Source organism: Microchirus variegatus (genome assembly GCF_963457635.1).
Source record: "Microchirus variegatus genome assembly, chromosome: 17".
Lineage (NCBI taxonomy): Eukaryota > Metazoa > Chordata > Actinopteri > Pleuronectiformes > Soleidae > Microchirus > Microchirus variegatus.
In genome coordinates, this window is record NC_139818.1 from 21,772,982 (window position 1) to 21,800,393 (window position 27,412).

Consider the following 27,412-nt stretch of genomic DNA (forward strand, 5'->3'; position numbering starts at 1 on the left):
TTCACTTGTAAGTTGTTCTTGGAAGCTCTGGAGTTCAGGATTGTCCTCCTGAAGATGTCGCGATTGATTGTGATTTCACGAGTTCTGCTTGAAGGCAGCGATACAATGAGAAAAAATTGTGTTTTCGTCTTCAGACACAAACAAAAATGTAATGAGCTTGTTCTGAAGACAGATGAGTGTGAGAGACATACTTGTTCTGTCGATATTAACCGTGCATCGTTTCAATTTTAGGAGTTACGGCTTCTTCTTTGAGTCCAACAACAAAAAGTAGTTGTTTTACGGACATGTGCTCCCCAAACCTGGCTGTCTCCATGACAACAGCAGTGTTTTTATTAGGATATTAGTTTAGGAACGCATTTCAGAATAAAAGCGCTGAACTTTTTTTGTGAAGATAAGCAAATAAAGATCAGATTTGTTCGATCATCTGCCCGTGGGCCAGATATTGATGCTGGCTGGGCCAGTTTTGGTCCACGCGCCACCAATTGCACCAATGACTGCTATATAAAAGCAGGAAGTATTCCCACTGGAAGCAACCACCCCCCCCCCCCCAAAATTTACAGTACTACTTCGACGAAAAGCTTTACAAACCTCCAAAATGATTTGAAACTAGCTTTTCTTCTCGTCCTGAACATATAAGTAACCTGATGCATAGGTTATGCTAAATGCTAAACAAATATTAGCCCTAAAGTATATTGCATGTTGGACCTTTAAGAAATGTTGAGTTAAATTGCAGAGGTAAACAGATGTATGTCGGTGTGTTTAAAGCTGCAGTACGTAAAAATACACGTCCTCTACATTCAAAGCATTTTTATTAGCAACGCTCTCCGAGTTTTGTTTTTTCGTGTCTGTGGAGACACAGAGCGATACATCTTACGCCACACAACACATAGAGGCGATATTTGTAGGTGTGGAACTAGCCCCGGTTCTCTGAAAACATGAGCTACAGTAGGTGGAACAAATCTTGAAAGATAACTTGTTATTGTTTGTAAGCTGTCTGCTAATATAAGCTAATATTTAGGACTCACCCTTGGTGAAGATACTTTGATCTCAATGGTTTCTACCTGGTTAAATAAAGGTTTAATGACAAAAAAATGCTGAAAGAGACAGTTTGGATCTAAAGAACACTCTGCAGACTCACCTGAGGAGCAGTAGTTTGGGCCGAGAGGAGTTACGGACTAGAGCTTTAATGCTTTAATGCTGAAAAATGTGATTTCAATAATGGCAGATGACGTTTCTGTGATCCGTCTGAACCGCATTTTGGGGAACAGTTCTTGCGTAAGGTTTGTTTGTTTGTTGGACCTCGTCGTTCCCACGTCACGCTCTGATTCCTGTGTGTGTGTGTGTGTGTGTGTTCCTGCTTCCGATCAATTACTCATAACGACAATGCGAGCGATGAAAATCCATCAACCTCGCGCGACGCAGCCCGACAGTGAGAGTCTGTGTGTGTGTGTGATCATTAGTTTATTGATACACACCTGGAGTGGTTCACCGAGTGCTCGGCCTTTACTTTGGGAGGAGGAGGAGGAAGAGGAGGAGGAGGAGGAGGAGGAGGAGGAGGAGGAGGACGAGTCTGTTCAAGTCTCGGAGTCTTATTGAATCATTCCTGCCACTGAAGCGTGTTATTGTGTGTTATTGATTCATAAGTGAACAGACCTGCACTGATTCACCTCTCTGGAGACTGGAGTTTCTTCTCTTCTCTCTCTGGTCTGTGGATCCATGACATGCAGCCTTTTGTTTGGTTTTCTTTGCTCGTTCTGACATCCTCCGTTTCCTCTCTCCCTCCATCCATCCATCCATCCATCCATCCATCCATCCATCCCTTCCTCTGCCTTTTAGATCACCGCTAACGCTCTCGCCTTTGTCACCGTTTTTTAATTGAAACGTCAATTATCTTCCCCGCTCCCTTTTCACCCCCTCCGTAATCGTCCGTGATGTTGCTCTTCGCTCCCACATCCTCCTCCTCCTCCTCTTCCTCCTTCCTCCCCCCTCCCCTTCTTTATCTTTTAGTCCCAGTCTCGCATCGATCAGCGGCTGAATTTACATGTCTGTAAATGTCACAGTTTTAAAAGGTCTTACAAATAGAGCCTTTCTCGAGCAGCGGGAGCCACATGTGGCTCCTCAGGGAGCCGTGTTGGGCTTTGATTCAGTTGGTGTCCAACTGGTTTCCCCCGAGTCAGGGAATCTGAAACTAACACTCACTTGGATCCACAACTGGATGTGGTTTGACTTTTACTCAGTTGGCTCTATCTCATCTTATCAAGTATTATCTTATCTTATCTCTTCTCGTTTTACTTGACAGTAAGTGGGATTAGCATGGTTCAGAAGTTGCTAAAGTTAGCCTCGCTAATCTTATCTCATTTTTTCTTATTTCATCTGAGCTAAATTTATCTCATTTTATCTTAACTTGTCTTGTCTTATTACTTACAGTAAGGGCATTAGCACATTTCAGAAGTTGCCAAAGTTAGCCTCGCTAATCTTATCTCATTTTATCTTAACTTAACTTATCTTATCTCAACATATCTTGTCTTATTACTTACAGTAAGGGGATTAGCATATTTTAGAAGTTGCCAAAGTTAGCCTCGCTAATCTTATCTAATTTTATCTTATCTTATCTTTTCTCATCTCATTTTATCTCGTCTTATCTTATCTTATTACTTACAGATAAGTGGGATTAGCATGGTTCAAAAGTTGCTAAAATTAGCCTCGCTAATCTTATCTCATTTTAGCTTAATTTAACTTATCTCATCTTATCTTATCTAAATTTATCTTGTCTTATTACTCGCAGTAAGGGGATTAGCATAGTTCAGAAGTTGCCAAAGTTAGCCTCACTAATCTTATCTCATTTTATCTTATCTTAACTTATCTTGTCTTATTACTTACAGATACGTGGGATTAGCATGGTTCAGAAGTTAGCCTCGCTAATCTTATCTCATTTTATTTTATCTTATTTCAGCTAATCTTAATTTAGCTCATCTGAACTTATCTTGTCTTATTATTTACAGATAAGTGGGATTAGCATGGTTCGGATGTTGCTAAAGTTAGCCTCGCTGCTCCCAAACCGATCACAGATTACAGGCAACCTGAAAAGTGTAGTTAAATGTTGCCTTTATTGAAATTACTGCAGTTTTGCTCACTAACATCCACATGAATTGAAGTCAGTGAACGTCACAAAACGTGTGGCGTGCGATATTTACGCACACAAAATAATAAGCTAAAAGGAGTTTGGAGTTAGCATCTTTAGTAATAATCTTGCGAGCAAAGAAGCGGCGTCCGAACGTTGTGGAATCCACTGCTTTATCATTTTATCTTCTGTAATTTCTTTATCCCTTTTGCTCCGTAAAGGTTCCACTGTACTTTCTTGTTCCCGTACATGACCTATTTTATCCCCCCCCCCCCCCCCCCCCCCCACCCCCACCTGCACAATGCACAATGCAAAATTTGTCCTCGGCAGCATTTTTGAATGCTAGCCTTGCGTCACCGAAGCACGTTGTGAAAACTACATCACGGACGGAACAGAGACCACATTCGAAGGGAAAAGCTAGGCGAGGTTGCACCACGGACGCTAGTTTGCATTAAAGATGCTACATTTCTGCAAAAGTTGATTATTTGTTGGACGTGGATGTCCGCGACGAGAGTTTTTTTCCCCCAGCACCTGGATTTAAAAGCGTAGAAGAAGACTCTGTCGGGGTAATCTGATCTAAAAAGTTGTGTTTGTTTTCCGCGTCTCGCCGGAGACTGTGTGCGGAGCGTCATGTTTAGACGTCCGCTTGTTTGCTTCCTCGTGTTTATCTGCAGCGATTCGGGGGGGGGAAAAGGTCAGTGCTTCTGTAAATGGTTTATGACGTGAGCGCGGATCGATGCGTTTGTGCGTACGCCGACGCTTTTTGCGTATCCAAGTGACCTGGTGTATGTTTAGCTATACCTGTAACTCGTCCTCTCGTGATCCATGGCCTTCGCTCTGCTGCTGCTGCTGCTGCTGCTGCTGCTGCTGCCTCTCGACACCACGTCTCTCTGCTCGCTTTTCTTTCTTTCTCCTGCTATTAATACAACCACAGCAGCAGCAGCAGCAGCAGCAGCAGCAGCAGCAGCACCGCCGACTCTCTGACGCTCGGAGGCTGCCTCCTCCGTCTGCTGCGAGGAGAAAACTCGAGGCCAGAGACTCTGTTTCTGAACAGGCACATGCTCGGAGAGCCCTCGGCCTCGGAGCGGCCCGCAGCCATCGCCAACAGTCTGAAGTAATTAGGACCCCTGGATACTTGCTGAGGTATTTAGGGTATAATTGAAGACCCCTGGGATGTTCGCCCCGAGTGATGTTCTGCCCCGGCACGTTGCCTTTTTTGCGTGAAAATTCCCCCACTGCTGTTGTTTTTTTTTGTTTGGTTTTTGCTAATGATTCCTGCAGAAACAGCGTCTGATTGTGAGAGATTGTTTGTGTGTATATAAACGGCACAAACACACACACACAAATCCTGTAGGTGTCTCCTCCCTGGTGGGGAGTGGGGTTTGGTGCCAAGATGGAGGAGGAGGAGGAGGAGAGTTTGGGAAGTGGTCCAGTGCTCTCTATCCTCCGCTCGCTCTGATTTAAGTAGAGGATTACATGGTCCAGAGAGGGAGGGAGGGAGGGAGGGAGGGAGGGAGGACACCTGGCCATGGCTGTAGGTGTTTGTCATCACGTTGAAAACACACCGAATTGGGCGGCCGTCAAAAAGCACTTTTTTCCTCCTGGGAGAGAGAAGAAGGATTTTGGTGAAATATGCTGCTACTGGTTTTGCTTTTCAACAAAATAAAAGGCCCGGGCGGCTTTTGCATTTGTTGCTCGTTGTTTGTGACGCGCCTTTCAAATAATGGAAGCTGAAGTGAGCACTTACTTAATCAGCAGAACATTTTTCCTCTCTCTCTGTTGCCTGTTTACCCCGTCCTCCTCCTCCTCCTCCTCCTCCTCCTCCTCCTCCTTCTTAGCTTCTCTTTCCTCCTGGAGCTAGACGTGGCTAACATGGGTGTGCAGTAGAGGCCACTAGTTTGGATTCTGGTTCGATTGAGGAGAGTTTGCATGTTCCTGCCGTCCATCCTTCCATCCATCTTCCACCACTTTATCCTCCACAATGTCAGCTAACATTGGGGCGAAAAAAGGCGCGGTCACACCCGAGCATGGTTCCCCCCCACTGTCCAAAAACATGCAGAGGTTAAAGGACTCATATTATACCCTATACCCTAAGTTAACCTAGCTCCCTGATGTCCTAATGAACATGGTCTGTGGTCAAAATACCTTAAGGATGAAGCACCACAGCAGTTCAGTCACCCTGCACAAAACAGCCCTGTTCGGTACGCTCGCTTTAGAGCGCCTGTCTCTTTAAATATGCAAATGGGACACAGGAAACTACGGTCGGCGTCACTGAGGCTCCGGCAGCTAACGGCAGGTTAGCATTCGGGAAAAAAAAGCCGACATTATTCCCGACTCTAGCCGGCACGTTATCGTCATTTATACAATGTAAATCCTCTGAGGCTGGAAGTTTGTGTAGAACTCTGTGCTGCACTGTGCAGCCAAGAACAGAACACTTCGCAGACATCCGCTCTTCCGGATGCTATTGCCCTCGCCTGCACTCTCGCGTTTTTTAAGGGACAAAAACGGAGCTCTGTGAGACGAGAATTCCACAAATGTCGCATTGTGACGTAGCGAGAGCCCGCAAGTCAACATTGCGTGTTTTTATCTCCCGTACTTAGACTGAGGCGGACCACAAAAACATGACTCATAGGGCCTCAAATAGAGTCCCAAATATAAGTATTAAATTGATTAAAGCGGAACTAGACCGGAAGTTCCTATTATCGCTGTTTTTTTTGGTGTGTATCTGCGTCATTACCTTGTTTATGAAGCCCTGACGGTTCGAAACAAACAGTTCAGCCATTGCTGAGAACGTTGTGTTTTATTGTAATCTCGGGGCTCAACGAGATCACTGAAAATCCCGTTAGTTATAGTTATGTAAACATCGGTTCTCCTGAACAACCGATCGTCCTGCTCCGGGCGGTAGTCCGGGCACATCCGGTTGCGTACATTGAACCGCAGAAGAAGAATAACGTCCGTTGTGGAGGTGTTTCACGAGCAACAGTGTCTTCTGACTCTGGGTCTGACTCCGGTTTAAAGTCATAAAGGGACTGCGGCGGGGAGTCGTGAAGAAGCTATTTTTAAACACTGTTAAAACAATGTTTTGATAATGAGGAGCAGTGCATCCACCGTTCCAGAGGGGGGCGCTGCGCTTCTGAGAGCTGACGTGATAGATTACGTCACTTCCAGATACCTGGCCAATCACAACACAGGTGGGAAGGCTCTACGCTGGCTGGCCAATCACAACACACTCTGTCTTCTCGGGCGAGATTTATGGCTGAAATAGCGCGACTGACAAGCGCTTCGGAAAAGGACAGATTTCAATCGGCTCGTTTACATCAACTAGGAGGATTTTGACCATAAAAACAACTTAATATATGTAAGTAGACCTCCATAACTCACATAAATGTGCACCAGGACCACTCTATGTGACATTTAAAAAGTTGATTTTTGCATCATATGTCCCCTTTTAACTAGACACCGAAAATGGCGACCCCGCCTTCTGCCGTCTGTCAGGTGGTACTAGCTCCTCAGTGACCCTCACGTGGAGGATAAAGTGGTAGAAAAGTTACTTTCGCGAGCAGTGGCGTTCGCTTGCGTGTCGTCTCTGACAGCTTTCCAAAACCCGGTAGCAGCAAAAAGGGTAAGAGATGAAATAATAATAATAATAAAAAAAAGAAAAATAAGTCAGGGCGCTGTTGAAGATGCCGTGCGGGATTTTTCAGAGAGCATTTTTTACGAGGTGAAAAAGTAGGGCCTCGATCTTCCCGCCCCCCGACGTCTTTAACTTTCATATTTTCCTCCAGCTCCCCCCACTGTCTCCTGAGCTCCTCGGAGAATTTCAAGACTTTTTTCCAGTGTCGTCTTCGTCGCGTATTCTAACAGAACTTTCCGTCAGAACTTTGTGTCAGAGGCGTGCACGTTGCGCGTCTTCCCTCCGAGTCGTCCGCGTGTCGTCTTTAACTCGCTGTGAGACTGACACGATGACAGATTACGCTTGATGAAGAATTCTGTCATCGAGTCGTGCGAGGCCTTTTTTTTTTTTTTTAGTATGTTTGTGCGTGTGTGGGATTTTTTTTTTTTTTTTTTTTTTTTTAAGTCTGCGATTCATTCGTCTCGCTGTGCATTTGATGTACTTTGAATGTAAAGCACATGGCCACAGGGCCTGAGCTTCTGTAGTGTGTGTGTGTGTGTGTGTGTTCAGAACTGCACGTACGACCATGTTCAAATTTTATTGGTAAATATAAAGTATGCTAATCTTGGATTTCCTCAGGCAAAAAACGTGTTTTTCATGTTAAAAAACCCCACATATTTGATGAATCAGCCGGTGCCACTCAAAACCAGGGGTTGTTCCTTGATTGAACAATGTCGTTCGTACCGAGCACCGATTTGCTCGTGAACTTGACCCCTTCCCTGACGGTTGCTATGGTTACCCCCCTTGTTTTCATGCACATGAAACAAAATGTGCACAAGTAGTGCGACTGGCACAGCCGATGTGACTTCACACGGGGCAATGGACTCGTGTCGGGATGCTATTTTTTTGCTCTGTCGTTTCATCCCTTTGGTGACGTACGCTACCGTTCAAAAGTTTGGGGTCACCTATACAAGTTTTTCCATTAAAAGTCACACTTTTATTCCCCAAAAGAGTTGCAAAATGAATAGAAAATCTAGTCAAGACATTGACAAGATTAGAAATAATGATTTTTATTCCAAATAAAAACAGTTATTAGCTGTGCTAGCATCATTGCACAAGGGTTTTCAAGGCTTTTCTAATCATCCAATAGCCTTCTAACGCGATTAGCAAACACAATGTACCATTAGAACACTGGAAATGGGCCTCTATACACCTATGTGCATATTCCATTAAAAACCAGACGTTTGCAGCTAGAATAGTTGTTTACCACATTAACGATGTATAGAGCACATGTGTCAAACTCAAGGCCCGGGGGCCAGATGTGGTCCGCCACGTGATTTTATGTGGCCCGTGAGTGATTAATTGGTCTTAGAAATCTGTGTTAAAATAGGTCTATGATACTTTAAGGCGTGCGTTGACCATAAACTACATTTCCCACAATGCATGGCGATTGCGTGACCCGCAAAGTGACGGCATCCCGCCACTAGATCACAGTGTAAGGTAACTAGAGAGTGGTTAGCAAGTTGTTTAGCTATGCTAACAACAACAACAAAACCTGTTAGCAGTCCCTTGTACTATACCATGAACACATTTGTGTTGCGTTCCATTTGCATCGGAAGTCAACTGTGGTTGACGGGCTAGCCAGTGTTAGCAACACGTCGATAGCGCTCTATACGTGGTATAGATATATAATAGTATCATTGTGCATCATGCGACGAGTGAAGTAGTAAATACAGAAAGTTATTTAGCAATATTTTTCTGAGTAGTTACCTTTATTTTACATTATATTTAGTTGCATTTATTCTGTATGACGGTTACATTCTGGCCCTTTGAGGGTAACAATTATGCTAATGTGGCCCTCAGTGAAAATGAGTTTGACACCCGCTGGTATGGAGTGTATTTCTGTGACCCCAAACTTTTGAACGGTAGTGCACATCAACAACAACTTAATCCATCTCAGACGAAATACGCAGACATTGAGAAGCCTAGAAAATAACCCTGACAAAATGCTGAGGTACGTTCCCGGGGGAGAATGAGCAAAAATGCGTTTTGTGCAATTTAGGGAACGATGGAAATAAAGTTAGGGACGCCACGAGGGACAGCGGTCCGACCAAACGCGTCCCGTGGCACCTTTCAGCCGAGCTGAATGTTGAGGCGTTGAGAGACTGGGCAGACGGAGAACGAGACCCTTTGGTCTCACTTTTCCTTTCAAGGAAGAGACGGAATGAAAACGTGGATAACTGCCAACCAAACGGCTCTAATGAGAACACGGATGCGTTCGGCGCCCGACTGTAGGCGTCCGTGGGTGTGAGTTTGTGCGAGAAAACTCTTTGTTACGTTCGGGATTTTAATGCTAGTTGATTTTGATTTATCACCGTTAGTCACTGGACTTTTACTCTTGGCTCCGGCTGAAGGAAAACCGAGTGAGTTGTTTATCGCGTCCCGGTCCAAACATCAGTTGCAATATTTATCCGAACAATTTGCAGCGATGTTTTTGTTGCCCATGTCGTGCAGCCCTACTGTGTTGCGTGCCTCAAAAACCTGACCGACATCTGTTCAACACACTCTCTTCGCAGGCGCTGGAAGTCTGAAAGTGAAAGTTCTTCTCGGGGAATAAATGTCGTTTGAACGCAAACCAAAAAAAAAACTGCTGATTCCCTGACAACGGTGACAGATAAGTTTACTGGCGAAGACAAACTCCCGACACACTACACAGCGCGCATGAGAAAACGCAGCGATTCAGCCACCGGCGCCGCCGAAAGTGCCAATTATTGATGAATAACAGCTCTGACAATCAGGAGACGACGGCAGGAGAGCGCGGAGCGAAGTGAGGCCGAGCTCAGGCTGCAGCGAGGTGTGAGTAGAAGACTCGGTATGAGGTCTGGTCCTAATGAGGAGCTTTGTTCAAGCTGTTAAACTGCAAACAGACCGAACACAAAGAGTGTTTTCTTTTCCTGCTCATTCTTCTTCTCTCTTGCTGATTGCTACATTTTTAACCTACTGTATAGCTCATTAAAGCGTTTGCATCACGTCGTTTCCCCCCCGCACCAGGTGTTTGGCACTTCACTTCAGGCCTAATCCCATTTCGCCGTCAGCAGTTAGCGCTACCCTTCCATTTTACACGTTCACACGTCTCTAAACTTGTTGGGATAGATGGGGTTAAGACCTAAAGCCGTGTTTCCATCATGGTACAGCTCAGTGTTGTACATTAACGTACTGTTTGGAGCTTGTATTTTGACTGAGAACAATACGTTCTCGGTCGGAAGGGAGTGAGGTTTTTCTGTCGACTGTCATAGGTAGAGCTGGTCTAGCTACACCCGGAAAGTACCATTTTACTCTGGTACCCCAAAGGAAAGGACCATCCGGGCCGGTTATTTTACCACTTTACCACTCTCGAGTTCTTCAAACAGGAACCTTTCAGAAGAAGGTTTAAGAGATATTTCCCAGAATGATCAATTAAGGTAACTAGAGAGTGGTTAGCAAGTTGTTTAGCTATGCTAACAACAACAACAAAACCTGTTAGCAGTCCCTCGTACTACACCATGAACACATTTGTGTTGCGTTCCATTTGCATCGGAAGTCAACTGTGGTTGACGGGCTAGCCAGTGTTAGCAACACGTCGATAGCGCTCTATACGCGGTATAGAGCGTAGCAACGTTAAGTGAAACAAATAACAGAGAAGTTCAATTAGCAGAGTGTTTTTGCTATTGCTATTTTGAGTGACAGCCATCTTGGAATCCTATGTTCAGGTTTTTTTTGGTTGTCGGGTTCCAATTACAACTTGGTTTTCCCCAGACATTGAAGACATTTTCTGATGCTATACTTCAAAAAAAAAATACTCCACGATGTAAGTTAACAGCTTTTATGATGATGTTGTACCTTCTCCAGGAAATAATATATCCCTGTTCCAAGTGGCAAGCTGCAAGAGATGGGGGGGGGGGGTAAAAGTTAGAAATAGGTTTGAATATCTTGGACATTTTGGTGCGTTTAGTGACCTTTTACCAGTTACTTGTACGAGTTCTTGTTTTAAGGAGATATTTCAGATGGTATTGGAATCACATGCACATCACACATAGTTGTTAGAAACACAGTGACGGTTTTGATGGTCACGGAAATTCCGTGAACCTTAGGTTGGTCAGACATGGTGATCAATACCTAATGTGTGTTTATTTGTGTGCATCCAGAGCTTTAAACTGCATATTTTGTGGAGGCCGCGTCTCGGTCTGTGTTTTCCGTTTTTTGTTTTGTCCAAGTCGAAATTCCGTGGCGTCACGGTGCATTTTTCTTGTCGGACATGTGTGTGTCGAGTCTCGGTGGCCGAGTTTTACAAATGTGAATGCGAATCCAGAATCCAAACACATGCTAAGTTCCCAAAAGACTAGAAGGGAGAAGGAGGGAGAGAACAAGAGCAGTGTCTAATGAAGAGGGAGGGAGGGAAGGAGCGTCGACTTCTTTTTACTGTCTTCAAGAACTCATCTGAAAATTACTTCATTGTGTGTGTGTGTGTGTGTCTCAGTCATTCATAGTTTTAGTATTCGTCTCAAGTTGCAGTTCTTCTCTCTCTCTGTGTGCGTTTATCTCCACTAGGCAAAGTTGTCACTGATTTTTCTATCAATTATTCGTAAAACGGGGAACAATTAGAGCAGATCAACCCCCGCAGTTAATCACTGCTGCGTCAGAACGATGAACGCAGCTCATCGTGATTAAGATTTATTCAAAAACAACAACAACAACAACAACAGCAGCAACAACAGCAGCAGCAGCAACCCAACTGTCATCTGCAGTTAATCTCGTGGTTGGATGATGGCTTCGGTTGGTGGTTTTTGAGAGTCTGTCGGCTTGTTTGTGGCTCGGTCGAGGACTCGTCGTGAGTTTTTTGGGGTGTTGATTGATTGATGAGCGTGATTGAGTGTCGGATGTTGTGTTGTGTTGTGTGGGACGGATGCTTGAGTGACTGGTAAATTGTCGTGACAACTGTTTGGGGTGTTCGGTCGCTTCGTTGTTGTGTTTTCTGCTCTGCGTTTTGACTCGTTAGTCAGTTTTTGATGGGCGATTGATTTGTGTAGAGTCTCTGGTTGTGGTGTTCTTGATTAGCTGGTTGCTGTAGAGTTGCACTGGTGGGGGGTTTGGAGGTCGACTCGAGGATTTATTGGTCGACCGGGCGGTTCGTTCGGCGGCAGCTGAGCTGTAAGAGCCAGAAAGGTCGAAGTGTCAAGGATGGATTACTGAAATGGGCCTTCCCGGTCTCATGGGGCCCTAAAAGCCCAAGCTTCTGCGCCGCTACTACTTTGTCTTCACGCTCCATCCCGAGCTCTGAGGTCTAATAACCCCCCCAGCCAAATTTTACCAACTAAAAACCCTTTAGCGATCGGGCCATTGGAGCGGGTTACTGGAAATTTAATCTGCCTGCCACCATTGAACATTTTAAATCACTTTTAAAGACCCACCTCTTCTCCTTGGCCTCGACTACCATCCTAATATCTCAATAGGGCCCCTCAATCATATACCGTTATATTATTCACTCCTGATATCTGAAAATGGCCCTTCAGGCAAATAACACTGGTTATTATCTGATGTCTTAGTTGGGCCCTTTAGACCAACCCCTGATTTTATGACTCGGCCCTCAGTTGTGCAACCTTTCTACCTCGTGTGAGAGTTTCCGTAGGTGTTGATGACTAACCCACCAACTCCTTTCATAATCTGTTTTTTTGGGGGGGGATTTCTTCTTCTTGTATGTAAACGTTTTCTGGTTCAATTGCTTCTCTATAACAGGAAATAGAACATCTTTAAACGCGCGGACAAAAACGAGACATTCGAAGGTTCGGTTAGTTTGCTTTGATCGGTAAATACAGTTCGACATTTTAAGAGGAACCGATCAAAGTAAATGATCAACTGATTGACCCGAAAACGACATAGATGATCATTTTTATACAAATATCTCTTCAGTTGCTGTAACTGGAAACTGCGTCTGTGTTTGTTTGGATTTCTAAAGTGCTAAAAAAAACAACCCAGCATATTTGTTTCACCTAGCGAGACGTAGGAACACTGTAAATAGAGATCCGCTTCGGAGTCTGTACACATACACGCTTTGGTTGTTTCGCGATGGGAAACGACGAGGTGAGGCCTTTTTTTTTTTCTAAATCCGCCTCGTCTCGTCTCGTGTGCTGTGTTTCCCCGAGAAGGCTGTAAGTTTATATCGGAGCGAGTCCAGCGTTTTCCCTGCCAGCTTTTCCCTCATTAGAGTATTGTTGGGGACTTGAGCGCCGTCGCAACAGAAGGGCTTTACAGTTTCATTGTGCACCTGAATCGCGTTATCTTTACCCGTTATTTGCCGCCGAGGCATGAAAAGCCAAGCCCACAGTAAGGCAGTGAATTGAAAAAGACATTGAAAATAAGAATAATTATGATGATAGTCAAAATAAAATGATTTGTTTTGATATAGAATCATACATAGTTCACAATATAAATGTATTTATGATGCAAAAACCAGAAAAAAATAACTCATCATAACTTGATATTAAGTATATATTTTTTCTTAATTGCGACAAATCGTACAAGTTGCTATGACGCACTTTATGATGCGCGAGATGCTACGTGAGATAAATACGTTAAAAACAAAAACATCGCAATGAACGATATTTCATTATTTAAATATTTTTTACTTAAAATAACGTAACGTTAGAGGTGGAGAGAGTTAAACGGCTGAAACTCTGCTGCCAACTAGTGGTTGGAGGCTGAACTACAACTCCAATCCACTGTCAAGAATATTAACGTATGGATTCAGTGCCTCAGTGAGTAAAATACATTATCACGCTATGGAATATAGTGATTTTCTTAGTTGTTATTGATATATTCTTGCAACTGTTATTGCGATATAAGGATTATTGGATGACTAAATTAATTGTCAACTATTTTGAATACTTTTAAAAAGTTTTCTTTTACAATTAACACAAGCTTTGTGATTTTTCAGCTTCTTAAATGTGAATATGTTCTGGCTTCTTTGCTCCATTTGACCAAAAATAATCAACACATTGATAAGTTGTTGACCAGCACAGTAGTGGAGGGAGGAGGGTGGAGGGTGGAGGGTGGGGGGTAAGGGCCTCAGGTGGCGTTGACACACACCAGACCTGACCACTAACCTTATCTCAACACCGACACACACACATACGCACGCATACACACACACACACACACTCTTCATATCAGCCCACTGTGGAATTTCCACTATTGTCAATAATTCAGACACACTTTACCCCCCCCTGTGCCACCTCCTCCTCTTTCTCCCTCTCTGTTCTAGTGTCGCGATCGCTCTCTGTCAAGTCATCAGAACACTAATCAGGATTTTCCCGCAGCACGGCCGAGGAGTCTGTAGACAGAGGGAGAAAAAAGCAGAAGATGTCTTATTATAGATAACAAACGAGGGATATAAATACCTCTGGGGGTGGGAAGCTTATATAAGAGTCATGATATGTCCATTGGCCTCTCTGCTTGATTCTGTGTGTGTGCGTGTGTGTGTGTGTGTGTGTGTGTGTGTGTGGGGACCCTCCGTCGCCTTGTTTATCTTCAGCTCACACATGTCTACGACTCGTCTCCCAACAGCCAGAGCCTCGATAAAACTCTCTCACGTACGTCTAAATTGCGATTAATTACTTGGCCACTTTTTCTTTAATCTCAGAAATTTGACTTTTTTTCTTTAATCTAGGTATTTTGACTTTTTTTCTTTTTTTTCTAGAATTCTGACTTTAAACACTGAATTCTGACTTTTGCTTTAATCTAGGAATTTTGGCTTTTTTCTAGAATTCTGACTTTAAACTCACAATTCTGACTTTTTCTTTAATCCAGGAATTTTAACTTTTTTTTCTAGAATTCTGACTTTAAACGCAGTATTGTGACTTTTTCTTTAATCCAGGAATTTTAACTTTATTTTTCAGAATTCTGACTATAATCTAAGAATTTTGACTTTTTTCTAGACTTCAAACTCAGATTTCTGACTTTTTCTTTAATTACAAAATGTTTACTTTTTTCTTCTTCTCAGAATTCTGACTTTAATCTAGAATTCAGGCTTTAATCTCAGAATTCAGACTTTTTCTTGATTAAAGTCAGATTTCAGGCTGCTTTATTTATATTTATTTCAATTTTATTTTTATTTTTTTTACCTGTGGCCCTAATAACTCTTCCGTATAAATTGGATAAAAAGAGAAAATGTTCCATTTGTTTTGTTTTTCATTTTAGTTTGAAAAATAAATTAAGTTTATTGTTTGTATTTTTATTTTATTTTTTATTTCATTTTGAAAAACAAACAAATGAATGTTAATTTGCACGATAATTGTTCACATTTTACAACGCGTGCCCTGAAAGTGTCGTTCTGTCGTTTGTGCGTCGTGTTCAATACCAGTTTTCTTCCGCTTCATAAAGACACAGAGGAAGAGACTTAGTGATAAACTTCAGTGTGCGTTGAATCACCGGAGGCGCTGCACAGTATACATGTTTGTGTTATAACCTCATTATGTTGCTATGTGGCTAATTACTGTGCTGATTAGGAATAATGTCCCGGAGACGGACGAATGTGCTGGATTTTAAAGCAGTGATGTGTGTGTTGATGCGATGAGCAGATGATCGTACAGGATCATTTAAAAAAAGAGGAAAAAAAGGTCATTTTTTTTGTTTTATTATTTTTTTTATTATTTTGTCCATGGAGGAGATGAGTGACAAGTCACTGGGTCAGATGTTGAGGATCCTTCTCCAGGTGTCGGATGCTGCTGCTGCAGGTTTTTAGTGGTACTGTCTTACCAGAGCGGACACCGCCACAGCCATGAACTTCTGCAGGGTGGCGTGGGTCTCCGGGGTGAAGCTGTCTCCCATTTTGGCGGCGATGACCACGGTCAAGCAGTCGGTCAACAGCTGTACAAGAAAGAAGAGTTTTCACGAGTTTTGCGTGGCCCGCGCGGATTTTAACACGCGAATTTAAAAAAAACCGGAGAAAATACGAAATATCTTTACCTTGAAGTTGTCGGGGTCGACCTGCAGCTTCTCAGAGTGCAGGGTGCTCAGCTTGGTGTAGACGCTCTTGATGTTGTTCAAGTCCTTCGCGGCGAGTTCCAGACCGCGGAGCACGGTGACTCCGTGATTGGCGATTTTGGCGTTGGTCTTGATGGCGTTGGCGTCGGAGAGGTTGCCGAAGCTGGCGAAATACCTCTGAGTCCAGGGGTAAACGATCAGACACCTGAGGAAAAGAAACGATTGACGCCGGCTGAAACAAAAATGTTTCTCCAGAAAATAAAGGGAATTTGTAAAAAAAAAAAAAAAAAAGTATAAAGTACCTGCACAGACCCTTGGGCCCGATGTCCTTATAGTCCATGCTGGAAAAGATGCCAGTGATGGTCTTGACCTCTTCTGGACTCCACTCAACCATGGTTGCTCTTGGGTATGTTGATTGTTTTATTCAAAGCAAACGAAGCTGAATGACACTTCAGTTGGACGTGTGTGTGTCTTTATAAATGTTTTGAAGGTCCACCTCCGCCTCGAATTGGCAGCAGCCTCGGGCTGCAGATGAAGACTCAGAGATAAAGCCCCCTCGGCTTTTTACCCCCTTTAATGTGGTAAACAGGTCTTTTTATTCAAATTCATCAAGATTCGTTTTCTCAGGTCAAATTGGAGGGAGAAAAAAATAGTTAAAATACTTGAGATATTTCAAATTTTTTTTTTCTTTACTTATCTATTTTTTATGTAAATTGTGAGGTTTATAAAAAGATAACATGTGAACGGGGGGGTGGGGGGTGTACCAACGGTGAAGTTGGCGTCCTTATCTTTAAAGTTGCAGCGGTTGACATTTCACAGAACTCTGAGAATCAAAGTGTCACATGATAACTCAGGCACAGTGAGTGAGTGAAATCCATTTAAAAAGTCTTAAATGACACCATTTTCCAATTTAATTTAACACATTGCATTCCTAATAATTTGAGTTTTATCATTTTTACTCAGTTTTTGACCTTTTTCAAACACTTTGTAGGTTTTTGTACAGTGTATAAATATAATATGAAAGTGCACATTGTACACTTGAAGTAATGCTTTTATTTTGCATTATTATTTGCATTGAGCCCTGTGGTGTCCCCCAGGGTTCAATCCTCGGCCCGATTCTCTTTGCACTTTTTTTCCCCCGGTGCATGTATCAAATGAAGTATATATAAATGCAATTAGCATTTTTGCACACCGACAAACCTTTATTTGCATCTATAAATACTAATAATAAATCTACAATAACAAAATAGGTGTTTTCTGACTCGGGCCTGACGTGGCTAAAAATTTTCCCTGACTCACTTTTTGATACTTTGCCAGTGTCAGACGTTGATGCTTCAGTGTTATCTGTGAAAACCACGGCGTGTCCTTTATCGGCGGTGCGTAGCTCTGCCAGCCTCCACCCAAACACGTACGCACATAATTATGTAATTCAGCGCAATAAAGAGGACGAACTGCCAATTCCACCCTGTGATAGCGAATAAATGTGTTCTTGCGGGCCAAAAAATTGGTTGTAATTAAAAAATCAAAAAAATCACAGACTATTTGAGCCTCCAAGGAGCCACAGCACCCATTTTCTCTTTATGATTGATTAATAAATACTCATAGAAAACAGTTATTTAACTCGCTGTATTGCATGTAGCCATCAAATGCATAATAAAGAGCGTTTTTTTTGGTTTTTTTTTACTGCGTTTCCATTTTAAGAAGGAGCCAGCTGGAGGCTTTAAAGCGTTCCAACCCAATCGCACAGCTAATGTTACGGCTAATAAAACGTGGCGATCGTCATCCGTCGTGCGGTAAATCAGTCGTTCCTGTAAAGTGTGTGTGTTTGTGCGTTTGTGTGTTTGTGTGTGTGTGAGAGAGAGGAGAGCAAACGGCAAACGAGCGCTTAACGATTCCATAATCCTCGTACGTATCGCCGCGTAACGACATCGCTAATGCGCACGGGCCTCTCGCATGCTAAGCTAAATTACGGTGCACTTACAGTTGTGGGTTAATGCTGTGTACGTGCAGTATATCTGCGACGTGTGTGTGTGTGTGTGTACATGTCGTCTGTGTACTTACTTTTTGTCATACTCTAATTACTCCGCTTCACTTCGGTGCCCTTTCCCCGCAATCTGTTTTGCTCAGGCACTGACATGACAATAGAGTCACACACACACACAAACACGCACATGCAAACACACACGCTCAAACACACACACACACACACACACGTGCCCTCCCCCGCGGCACTAGGCCCAAATCACTGACATTTACAGTTTTGCAGGCATTAGAGCTTCACGTCCCAGGGGCCGACTGTGGCGATCGCGGCTGCGTCGGGGAATCGGATCGCAGCGTTCCTCTGGAAACGAGTGCCCGAGACTCCTCCTCCTCTTCCTCCTTCCTCCTTCCTCCTTCCTCCTTCCTCCTTCCTCCTTCCTCCTTCCTCCTCCTCTTCCTCAGACTTACTGTACACCTGCTCCGGAATCAGCTGGCGAGCGAATGGTGATTTAAGACCCGTGAGCCTGGAGCTCATCCCAGATTTAAAGTCTGTTACAAAGTCCGCTGATTAATCCCGGTGTAATCTGTCGCACTGGCACACAGTAGCAGTCTTGTATAAAGTACCTTTAAAGGTAATACCTGAGTAAAAGTACAAATACTTCACCAGAAAATTACTTTGGTATCAGTTGAAGTCCCTTTTAAAAAATGCTGGGCATGTTAACGTTAGCGCGTTTTCCATGATGACTGACCGGAAAAAGACGCGCAACGTCATGTTGACGTGTACTCGCGATTGTTAAAATGAGTCTCTAAAGTAACGCTAAACTATTAAAACGCGTTAGCATACGCGTGCTAACGTCGCTAAAGGAGCTAACGGAGCTAACTGGTAAACGGTGCCTGGACTCTGCTGCCACGGCACGTAAACGTGGCGTCGCGGGCGTCTTTTTTTCCGCTCATTCGTCACGGAAATGTAATGTAATTCGTTAATGCGAGCTAACGTTGCTGCCGCTAACTCCGTTAACCTGGCCAACACTAAATATTACTTCAGTTAAACTTAAACTATAAGACCTTTACTCTGAAAAGTACATTTTCTCAAGGATCTAAGGACCAGGAGTTAGGATTGAGCCGCGGTGGCTCAGTGGTCGGGCGAGTTGTCTTACAAGTAAAGTACATATATGTGAATTTTGTACTTAAATGTACGCTTTCCCCCGCTGTGGAAACTTTGTTTTTAGTCCTAGCCTCTGGCACACTTTGTTTCAGTGAGAATTAAACACGACGGCGTCATCGTTGTTGCCGCGTTTGTAGCCGCGCTCGCTATTATTAGGGGGTAATTACAATAAAATCCTGCTAATTGCAAACTCTAATGGCGAGGAGTTTAAGGAAATGTAAAGCTGGGGAAGGGACGGGACAATCTATTTTTGTTGTAATTGATCAATAATCCCAAAAATAACCTTTGAGCATAGTGTAAATGGAGTGATCTGAGAGAGAGGGAGAGAAACTCAGGCCTTGGTCTCTTAACATGAGTGTAAACCTGATGCTGTGTTTCTATCATGGTACGGTTACTACTCTGGTATCTCCAAGTGAAGGGTGTTAATTTTGGTATTATTTCTAATGAAAATGCAAAAAAAAACGAGTCAGTTTAACGGCATTATAATAATCTTATTATAATAATAATCCTATCCTACGGTTAACCCATACATACACCCTTTCCGTTACGATGTTAAAACATACAGAGACTATAAGAATGTGCGATATATAGGTGTCTCGTATGCATTTTTTCACCGACTATTTATGCACCTGAGCAAAAAGTAGTAAAAAATCGTACAATTTTTTTTAAAAACACGCTTATTTTTGTGACCCAATACGTCAGTAAAGTAACGGTAAACTTTAATAACAGAGGCACACGTACAGAGTACACGGGTACGCCGGTTATTTGTAGCGCTGCTATTTTCGTTTAATAAACGGACCGCTCCAGTTCCACTGTAGGCGCGCTAGCGGCGCTAAACGAGCTAACGCAGCTAACGGAGCTAACTGCCCGAACTGCGGGCACCGCGTCTTTTAACCGCCTTTAACCTGCCGTTAGCGAATTTGAAATAAAATTGATGCTCAATTCATAAAGTGTAAGTGTTTGATAATTTTTAGACACAAATGTAATTCCATACAGAGCAACATGGACGACCGGGAGTAAAAAGAAAGCATTTCTGCATCGTTTCTGCAAAAGAAAATGTGTGTGCGAGTGCAGTGCGGACGTAACCACGGTGCAGATGTCGACTCGGAGGGAAACCCTGTCTGGAGGTGTGCGTGTGCGTGTGCGCGTGCGTGTGCGCGTGCATGTGTGCATCGTTATTTATGACTGTATAGTTGCCAGACCTTACCCTGTGTGTGGTTATGTGATAGTGTGTGTGTGTGTGTTTGTCAGTTGTGGCTTGGTGGGCACATGTGCTGTAGCTGAGGGTGTGTATTGTGTCCTCTGACACACACACACACACACACACACACACACACACACACACACACACACAGAGGAGGGGAGCCTCTGTGGTGTCGGTGTCCCTCGTTAACATGCTCTGTTCAGGATTTCCTACAAGATGTGGCTGCAAAACCAGTTCCAGATTCCTCCGTCTCTCTTTCTTCTCTCGTCTTTTTTTTTTTTTTTTTTTGCTTCCTCCGAGTCTCTTTGTCTTTTGAGAAGAAGAAGAAGAAGAAGAAGTCTGCTTCTAATTTAGCGTCAGCTCCCTCGCCGCCGTCCTCCTCTGGGTCCTAAATCCCCCTCTGTGTCGAGGCAGCCCGCCAAGTAGCTCTTTAAGAAAAACACAAATTAAATTCGTAAATAAAAGTGTGTGTGCCTGTGGCTCACACACACACACACACACACACACACACACAGGGGAACTCTCTGTGGCTCTCTGCTCTTGTGCTTCTCGCTCTTTTAGCGTATCTGAATGTCTTTATTGTTCGCGTGTCCTGCTTCTTTGTCTTGGAAGTGCGTTTAAATTATGCTTCAAATTAAAACAGAAGCCAGTTCTTCGTCCCTCTTGTTGAATATATATACTATCTCCGCGTTGTGTTCTTTGGAGACGCTGTCACAAATCACAGCTTAATCTTGTATTTTTCCCAAACCCCTACCTTCACCAACAAATCATTTGAAACACTTCGCTGTCTTATTTCTCTGCCGTCAATCTTGTCAGCAGTTAAAATGTGTAGCATGCATGGAGAAATGTTGTGTTTTCCCGTCTGCTTTTGACTTGAGAAATGAGGAAAAACAAGTTTTCCAGAGCCTGGAAATTGTTTGGAATGAAGTGAAATCTGGAAATATATCGGATATGAGTTTCTGAGCTTGGGTCACGCGGGCGTGTATCTACCACGTGGAACGGCCCGGTTTGGTTACGTTAACATTTGGAATAGTACCGAAAGAACCAGCTTTGGTACCCTTTCCTTGGGTTCCCAGGGTTAAAACTCCACCCACAACAGTCAGCTGATTGGCCGAGAGTTTTTTTTCCCCGTGTTTTTATCCTTCGATCCTCGTTCGTTCGCTGTTGTCATTCGTCGTCGTCGTAGCACGGGTATGACGCCGCAATACGTATCTCGCTGACGCAGCCCTCGCCTCGCCTGCGGTCAAAAATAGCAAGCCCGACTTATGGCGTTAGCCTACCAACCGAACCGAACCGCACCGTGATGGAAACGGCGCAATAGTTTGTAGCTAGCTATGCTAATCTGAGGAAGTTTTAATAATAATATCCGGATTTTGAATGGCTCAAACGAGAGACGGTCTTCGGTGGATGTTGACTTTATTCCATTCCAAAAGGTTCCTTCTACAAGGGCTGAGGTTCTACCTGGAACCATTTGCTTCTGAAAAAACCCTTTCTTCGGGAAAGGGTTCTTGGTAACACTAACGGTTCCAGTAAGAACCATTTTGATCCACAGAACCCTTTAAAACCCCTTTCCTGAATAAAGGGTTCTTGCTGGAACCCTCCCAAAGGGTTCCAGGTGGAATCTTTGTAAAAAAGGTTCTACCTGGAGCCATAAAGGGGTTCTCCTATGAGGACGAGCCGAAGAACCTTATGTGGTTCTACTTGGCACTTTTATTTGTAAGAGTGTACAAAGCCCGCGCTAGTGCTAGCTCATCAAGTAAGAGCCTCGTTGCTGTATCCTATGGTCGCCTTTCTTCAATTTTGCTTGAATTGAGTCGTGAACTCTGGGTAAAATGTTGTAGAAAAGCTACGACACAGTAACCTACCGAGGCTGAATCTGTGCCACACACCATCGCCTGCTGAGTCTGCGTTCCTCACGCTAACACAGTACAGGTTCTAACCAGTTCTAACACAGGGCAGTTGACTCGGGGAGGTTTGTTAAAGGTTAGATTTAGACCTGAGTTTCCCCTCATCTATCATAGCCTCTGTGACACACACACACCTGAGGCTTTTGTTTCTACCAGTTTGTTCAGGCCCGTTTTTCATCCATCACACTCTCGCGCCTTCATCTTCCGCCTCTTTGTCTTTGTACCAGCGGCCGCAGCTGGTGTCGAATGCGGCTCTGATTGAAACTGGCGAAGGGCGACGTCGAGAGAAGAGCCGTCAAAGTCGACCGTGTCGCGACGCGGCGTTTGTTTTTTCGGTTGTTATTATTATTCCGGTCGCGCCGCTGGAAACAATCACGTCCGTGACAGCTTTTGACGCTTGACGCAAAATTGTTTAAGTGACGAGGCGGAAAGATGGACGCGATGATGGGGCGGACGGTTTGGTTCAGCGGAGCAGCTCATGGATCGTTTTATCTGTTTTGCGGAAGTTGGAAGAGTTTATCTCTCAGCTTCTGCTCTAATGCTGTGGGATCACGTCTGTATTATAGCGTCCACAATGCCTGTTTGCATTATTGAAGACCCCCGGGCCCCTCTATAGTGGTCTAATTGGACATATTATACTGTATATCCCCCCCCCCCTTTGACTGGAAAGAGTCCATTTTCCCTGGAAGTATCATCTTTGACACCTGATCACCTGGACGTGAACGTGATACTTTGACTTAAAGTACCGTGACCTTGTTGACCCGAGCCTTTACAAATACACATATATAGTATTCAGTTAATGGTACCACACAGAAAGCCTACAGCGAGGGGGGATTATATAACCATCCCAAGGTCATGAGACGGGACTTTTTAAGGGTTAGGGTTTGGCAGGTTATACGTTACGAGATCTCCAATTTGCTCCTCTGGTTTGTTAAAAGGAAAAGGACACTTTGAAGCAGGAATTCTATTATACGATGTGCCACAAAGTCGAATTATTGTTTGTTGCATGGACCCAAAACCAGAAGATACCGTATATAGTGGTAGCACCAGGCGATGCAGACCTCCTCAGTCTTTGACAGATGTTCACCCTCTTATAAGTCGATGTACTGTCAAAATGAATGAGTGAGACATTATTTGAAGGTTGAAATCATACATTGTGTTACTTTAAATTAAGAAAATCTACCGATATTTAGGGATGGGAATCAGTATCGGTATATGTCCGATACTGGTCAAAATCACTGGATTGGATATCGGACGGATAAAAATGTAAAATCTGACCGTAAAAATGTAAATAAACGTCAGTTATAGAGTTTTTGATATTGGTATTGGACATAAAAAAGTGGTATTGTCCCATCCCTACCATTATTCAATAGAATTCAATTTACTACCTTGACTTATTACTCCATTTGTCAGCCCATTTGTAATCGCTGAACATAATTGTACACATCGTCATCCAGGAGTGCTTTTAAATTGGACAAATTACCATATATTAATATACTGTATATATGCTGAGTTATACCTATTGTGTGTTTTCAGGGTCGCCCTTTAATTGGCTCTCCTGGCTTCCTCCGTTGGTGGGGTGGGGGGGTGGGGGGGGGAAGACCCAGTGCAAAGAGTAATTGTTCAATTTGCCCTTTTATTCCTTTAATTAACTCTAAATGATCCCATTTAATAAATGCATGAGCACGACCATTGTAATCATAAGTTTCCCCCTTACCACCGCTATTATCTCATCACGTACCACACAGACGGTTACTACGCGGGTTTTCCTCGTACGAGGGTTAGGGTTTCCCCTCGGGCGGGAATCTATCGAATCTGTTTTTTGGGGGGTTTCAGAGCAGCTGGGGAATATAAGGGGGGAAAAATGTGTAGCATGTGTCGATCGTCTGGATGACTTTGTCAAACCACACAAGACCAGGAAATACCTCATGTTACCTCAACCTGGACTTATGGGTTATTTTTACACGGCAATTGCGACAGGTTTATTTCTGGAGTTTTTTCCGCTGTTTGAGTCGCATCGTGACGCCGCGTTATTGGCCGCTGCGGCCGCGGCTGCATGTACATACAGTGTTTTTTGATGCACACTGTACTGCGCTCTGGGAAAACAGCAGTGTGGTGCCCGTGTCATTGGAGATTAAGCCGTCTTTGGACATAATGAGCTGCCAGACTGATGAGCGGGACTGAGACGTCCGAGCACTACGAGCTCTCTTGTAAATCAGACCCCGTGTTCTGAATTATTCAGCACGTCTTTTTACGCCGAGGAGTTAAAGGGAGACGGCGGAGATATAAAAAATGACCACAGTAGGGTAAATGTAGAGATGGCACAGGAAAGAATGAGATGGAGGAATGAATGGATGAATGAAATGTTGAAACCAGTACATGTATTTGCTTTTTGTTTTCTTGTTTTTACCCATGGAAAAGTGGATTGTCCCTAAAGACCAAAAGTTGACTAATCCACATGGCTGAAGGTGAAGTTTCCCAAAGGGTTCCTTGCGATACGATCCATGATACCAATAATATCACGATGCAACGATTCCGTGATAATCAATGTATCGCAAGTCGATCGTATAGCGATACGTCGCGGTATCTGTCAAAACTGAAGGAAAACCTAACCCTAACCCCAAAGAGTGTAAAGTCTTATGTATCGACGTAGCTTTCTCCGCAATTGTCCCGCTGCAAACTCCCTCTTCTTCGGGTTAGGGTAACTTCCTGTTCCCCTTCATTTGAGCAGCTCCATAGGATTAATCATAGATGACCGTAGATGGATTCCTGCACAGGATTGTTCATGGTCCCCAGACTCTTATCTCAAACGATAACATCCATCCATCCATGCTAATGCGCTACAATTAATAGTTGTTTTTTATTGTAAACATTGGTTAAAAGACTTATTTAAATGGCTTCTTGTTACAAACATGCGGTATTAACAGTTAATTTAGTCATTTCACCATATAAAATGACACATCTTTATCTGTAAATGTTCATACTTTAATCCGTTCCGTTCTTCCGTTAAGCGCTTTGTTGGATTTCGGGGCCGCGGGGTTCAAACCTCAAACCACTTCTGCCTTCTTGGACTTTGCTGATACAGTTTGGTTTTCCTTTGATCATCAATTTTTCAACATTTCATTCATGAGGATTCCTTTTTCTTTTTACCGGCATTTTTCTTGCTTTCTCAGGAGTTTTTTCTCTCTCTCTCTCTCTCCTTCTCCTTATACCCTCCCTCTTCAGCCAGAGTTGCTATGGTGATGTGGTTCCTTCCAGTGTTTTTTATTATTATTTATTTTTTTCCCCCCTCCTTCCTGTTTTCAGTTTACTTTCTTTGGTCTTTTTTTTTTTTTTGCAGCTCTCCTATGCAGAGGATGCTGTCATTGTTTATCCTCGGTGGACTTGAGGTGTTTGTCTATTAGCTTTGGTGGAGTTCTGAGAGGTAACTGCACTCTTAGAAATAAAAGTGCTAAGTAGAACCATATAAGGTTCTTCGGCTTGTCCTCATAGGAGAACCCTTTTTGGCTCCAGGTAGAACCTTTTTATAAAGGACCCTTTTGGAGGGTTCCACCAAGAACCCTTTTAAAACCCTTTATCCAGGAAAGAGGTTTTGAAGGGTTCTCTGGATCAAAATGGTTCTTACTGGAACCATTAGTGTCACCAAGAACCCTTTCTTGAATATTTCTTGGGGAAAGGGTTTTTCAGAAGCAAATGGTTCCAGGTAGAACCCCAGCCCTTGTAGAAGGATCCTTTTGGAACCCTTAAGCCCAATTTATACTTCTGCGTAAAGTGCTCTGCGTAGGTTACGCAGAGACTCTGCGTCGACGCAGAGCCTGTCAAAGAGCCTCTACGTCGTCTCCGACTGCACGAAATATTTTTTAAGTGTCCGTCACTCCGTCAAGGGACAACGGAGACAGCAAGAGCTGCGATTGGTCCTCAGGACAGGCCGAGCTAAGCTGCTCTGTGCCGGCTCACAGTGAGCACCGAGCGTCCACAGAGGCGGAGCTGATCCCCGCCGATAACGCCGCTGCCAAACTGTAAATACGTCATATCTTAACACACACAGCACATGTTTAGACTCTAAATGGCCAATTTCTCGCCTCAAACTATCTTAAAACTGCGTTCCGTCACACAGAAAAGTGAGAAACGGCCACTGTTTCAACAACAACAGTCTTTCTCTCTCGACGCCATTGCTCACTGTAGCCTGAAGCAGAACAACCTTGCGCAGCGACCCCTACTGATCGGGCGGGAAATTGCAGCGCGTGTCCGTCACCATGACGCATAAGTATAAAGGCTTCGAGGCGTCTCCGTGGTGACGCAGACGGATAACGCATACGCAGTCGGAGAAGTATAATGTGGCCTTTATTTCTTAGAGTGGGTCCCATCACCTCCACACTTTTCTTTACCTTTAATTCATCTCTTGTTGCACCTCTTTTATCCCTCTCTCCATCCCTTCAACAACCCTCTTTCTTTTTCCTTCTTTCATGCATCCACCCACCAGCAGCTTTCTTTCTCGCTCTGCAGCCAGCTCATTGAAAAATACAGTATGTGCACCCAGCACTCGGCTTCTCCATGTGTCAATGAATAGAGTGATTTAAAAAAAAAAAAAAAAAAAGGGTTTAAGCAAAGAGGGACAACCCTGCGTACAGTATGTGGGGAAGAACGTTCGGCTCAGGCAATCTCAAATGAACCGAAAAGAGAGTGAGCTGAGTCATACGAGATAAGATTAAGATGAAACTTAGTTGTTCCCTTTGGGGGCAGATTTGGTCACCGGCACAATTAATTTTCGCCGAATGGAAACTAGCAGACGACATAATGCAATCAGAAACGGCAATAACGCTGCGGCGCGGCGTGACTGCGAGACACCGGTGATATAGGGAGGAGGATTCGCATTTTTATTCCAACACAACGAGTCGCGCAAACGTGCGACGTGGGAATCGTCGACTCGTATTTCCGCTCCGTCTCCCGGGAAATATGTTCCCGTGCAGCTTATTTGCAAAAGGAAATAAAGGATTGATTTGATTGCGAGACAGTGCGGTGGTTCCGTACAGGATGTTTGTGACCCAAACGGATTATGATTGACGGAGGAAGATAATGCAGCTCTGAAGCAAACGTACAGAATCTGAATTAGTGCTAATACTTTATGCTAGTTTGAGGCTTTTGAGCTCTTGTTGAAGCTTAGGGCAGCGTTTCCCGAACTTTTTATACCAAGTAAGAAATGATTGAGGTCTCAAAACCACCAGAGGAAGCTCGTGTACCACCGTTGGTACACGTACCACAGTTTGAGACTGTTGTCTGAAGTCTCGCTGTTTCAATCTGAACAGAATCCCTTTCTCTAATATTGTCAAAGTCTGGTCTCTTTAATCCACGTCTGCTGTGACCTCTTAGCCGAGTAAGCTAATGTTAGCGTCGTGAATTTGTT

General features: G+C 43.7%; 2 protein-coding genes across 2 annotated transcripts in view; one reads left to right on the forward strand and one right to left on the reverse strand.

Annotated features, from left to right (window-relative positions):
• The window catches only part of cacna1g (calcium channel, voltage-dependent, T type, alpha 1G subunit), a gene marked incomplete at both ends in the record, with an annotated part of 267,406 nt that overhangs the window by 783 nt on the left and 239,211 nt on the right, over positions 1–27,412 (forward strand). The window lies entirely within an intron of this gene.
• On the reverse strand, positions 15,507–16,146 carry LOC310939132 (hemoglobin subunit beta-1-like; the record flags this gene model as incomplete). The annotated part of the gene is made up of 3 exons (XM_083903798.1): positions 15,507–15,635; positions 15,735–15,957; positions 16,055–16,146. The coding sequence occupies 3 exons, from the start codon at positions 16,144–16,146 to the stop codon at positions 15,507–15,509; spliced, it is 444 nt and encodes a 147-aa protein (XP_083759924.1).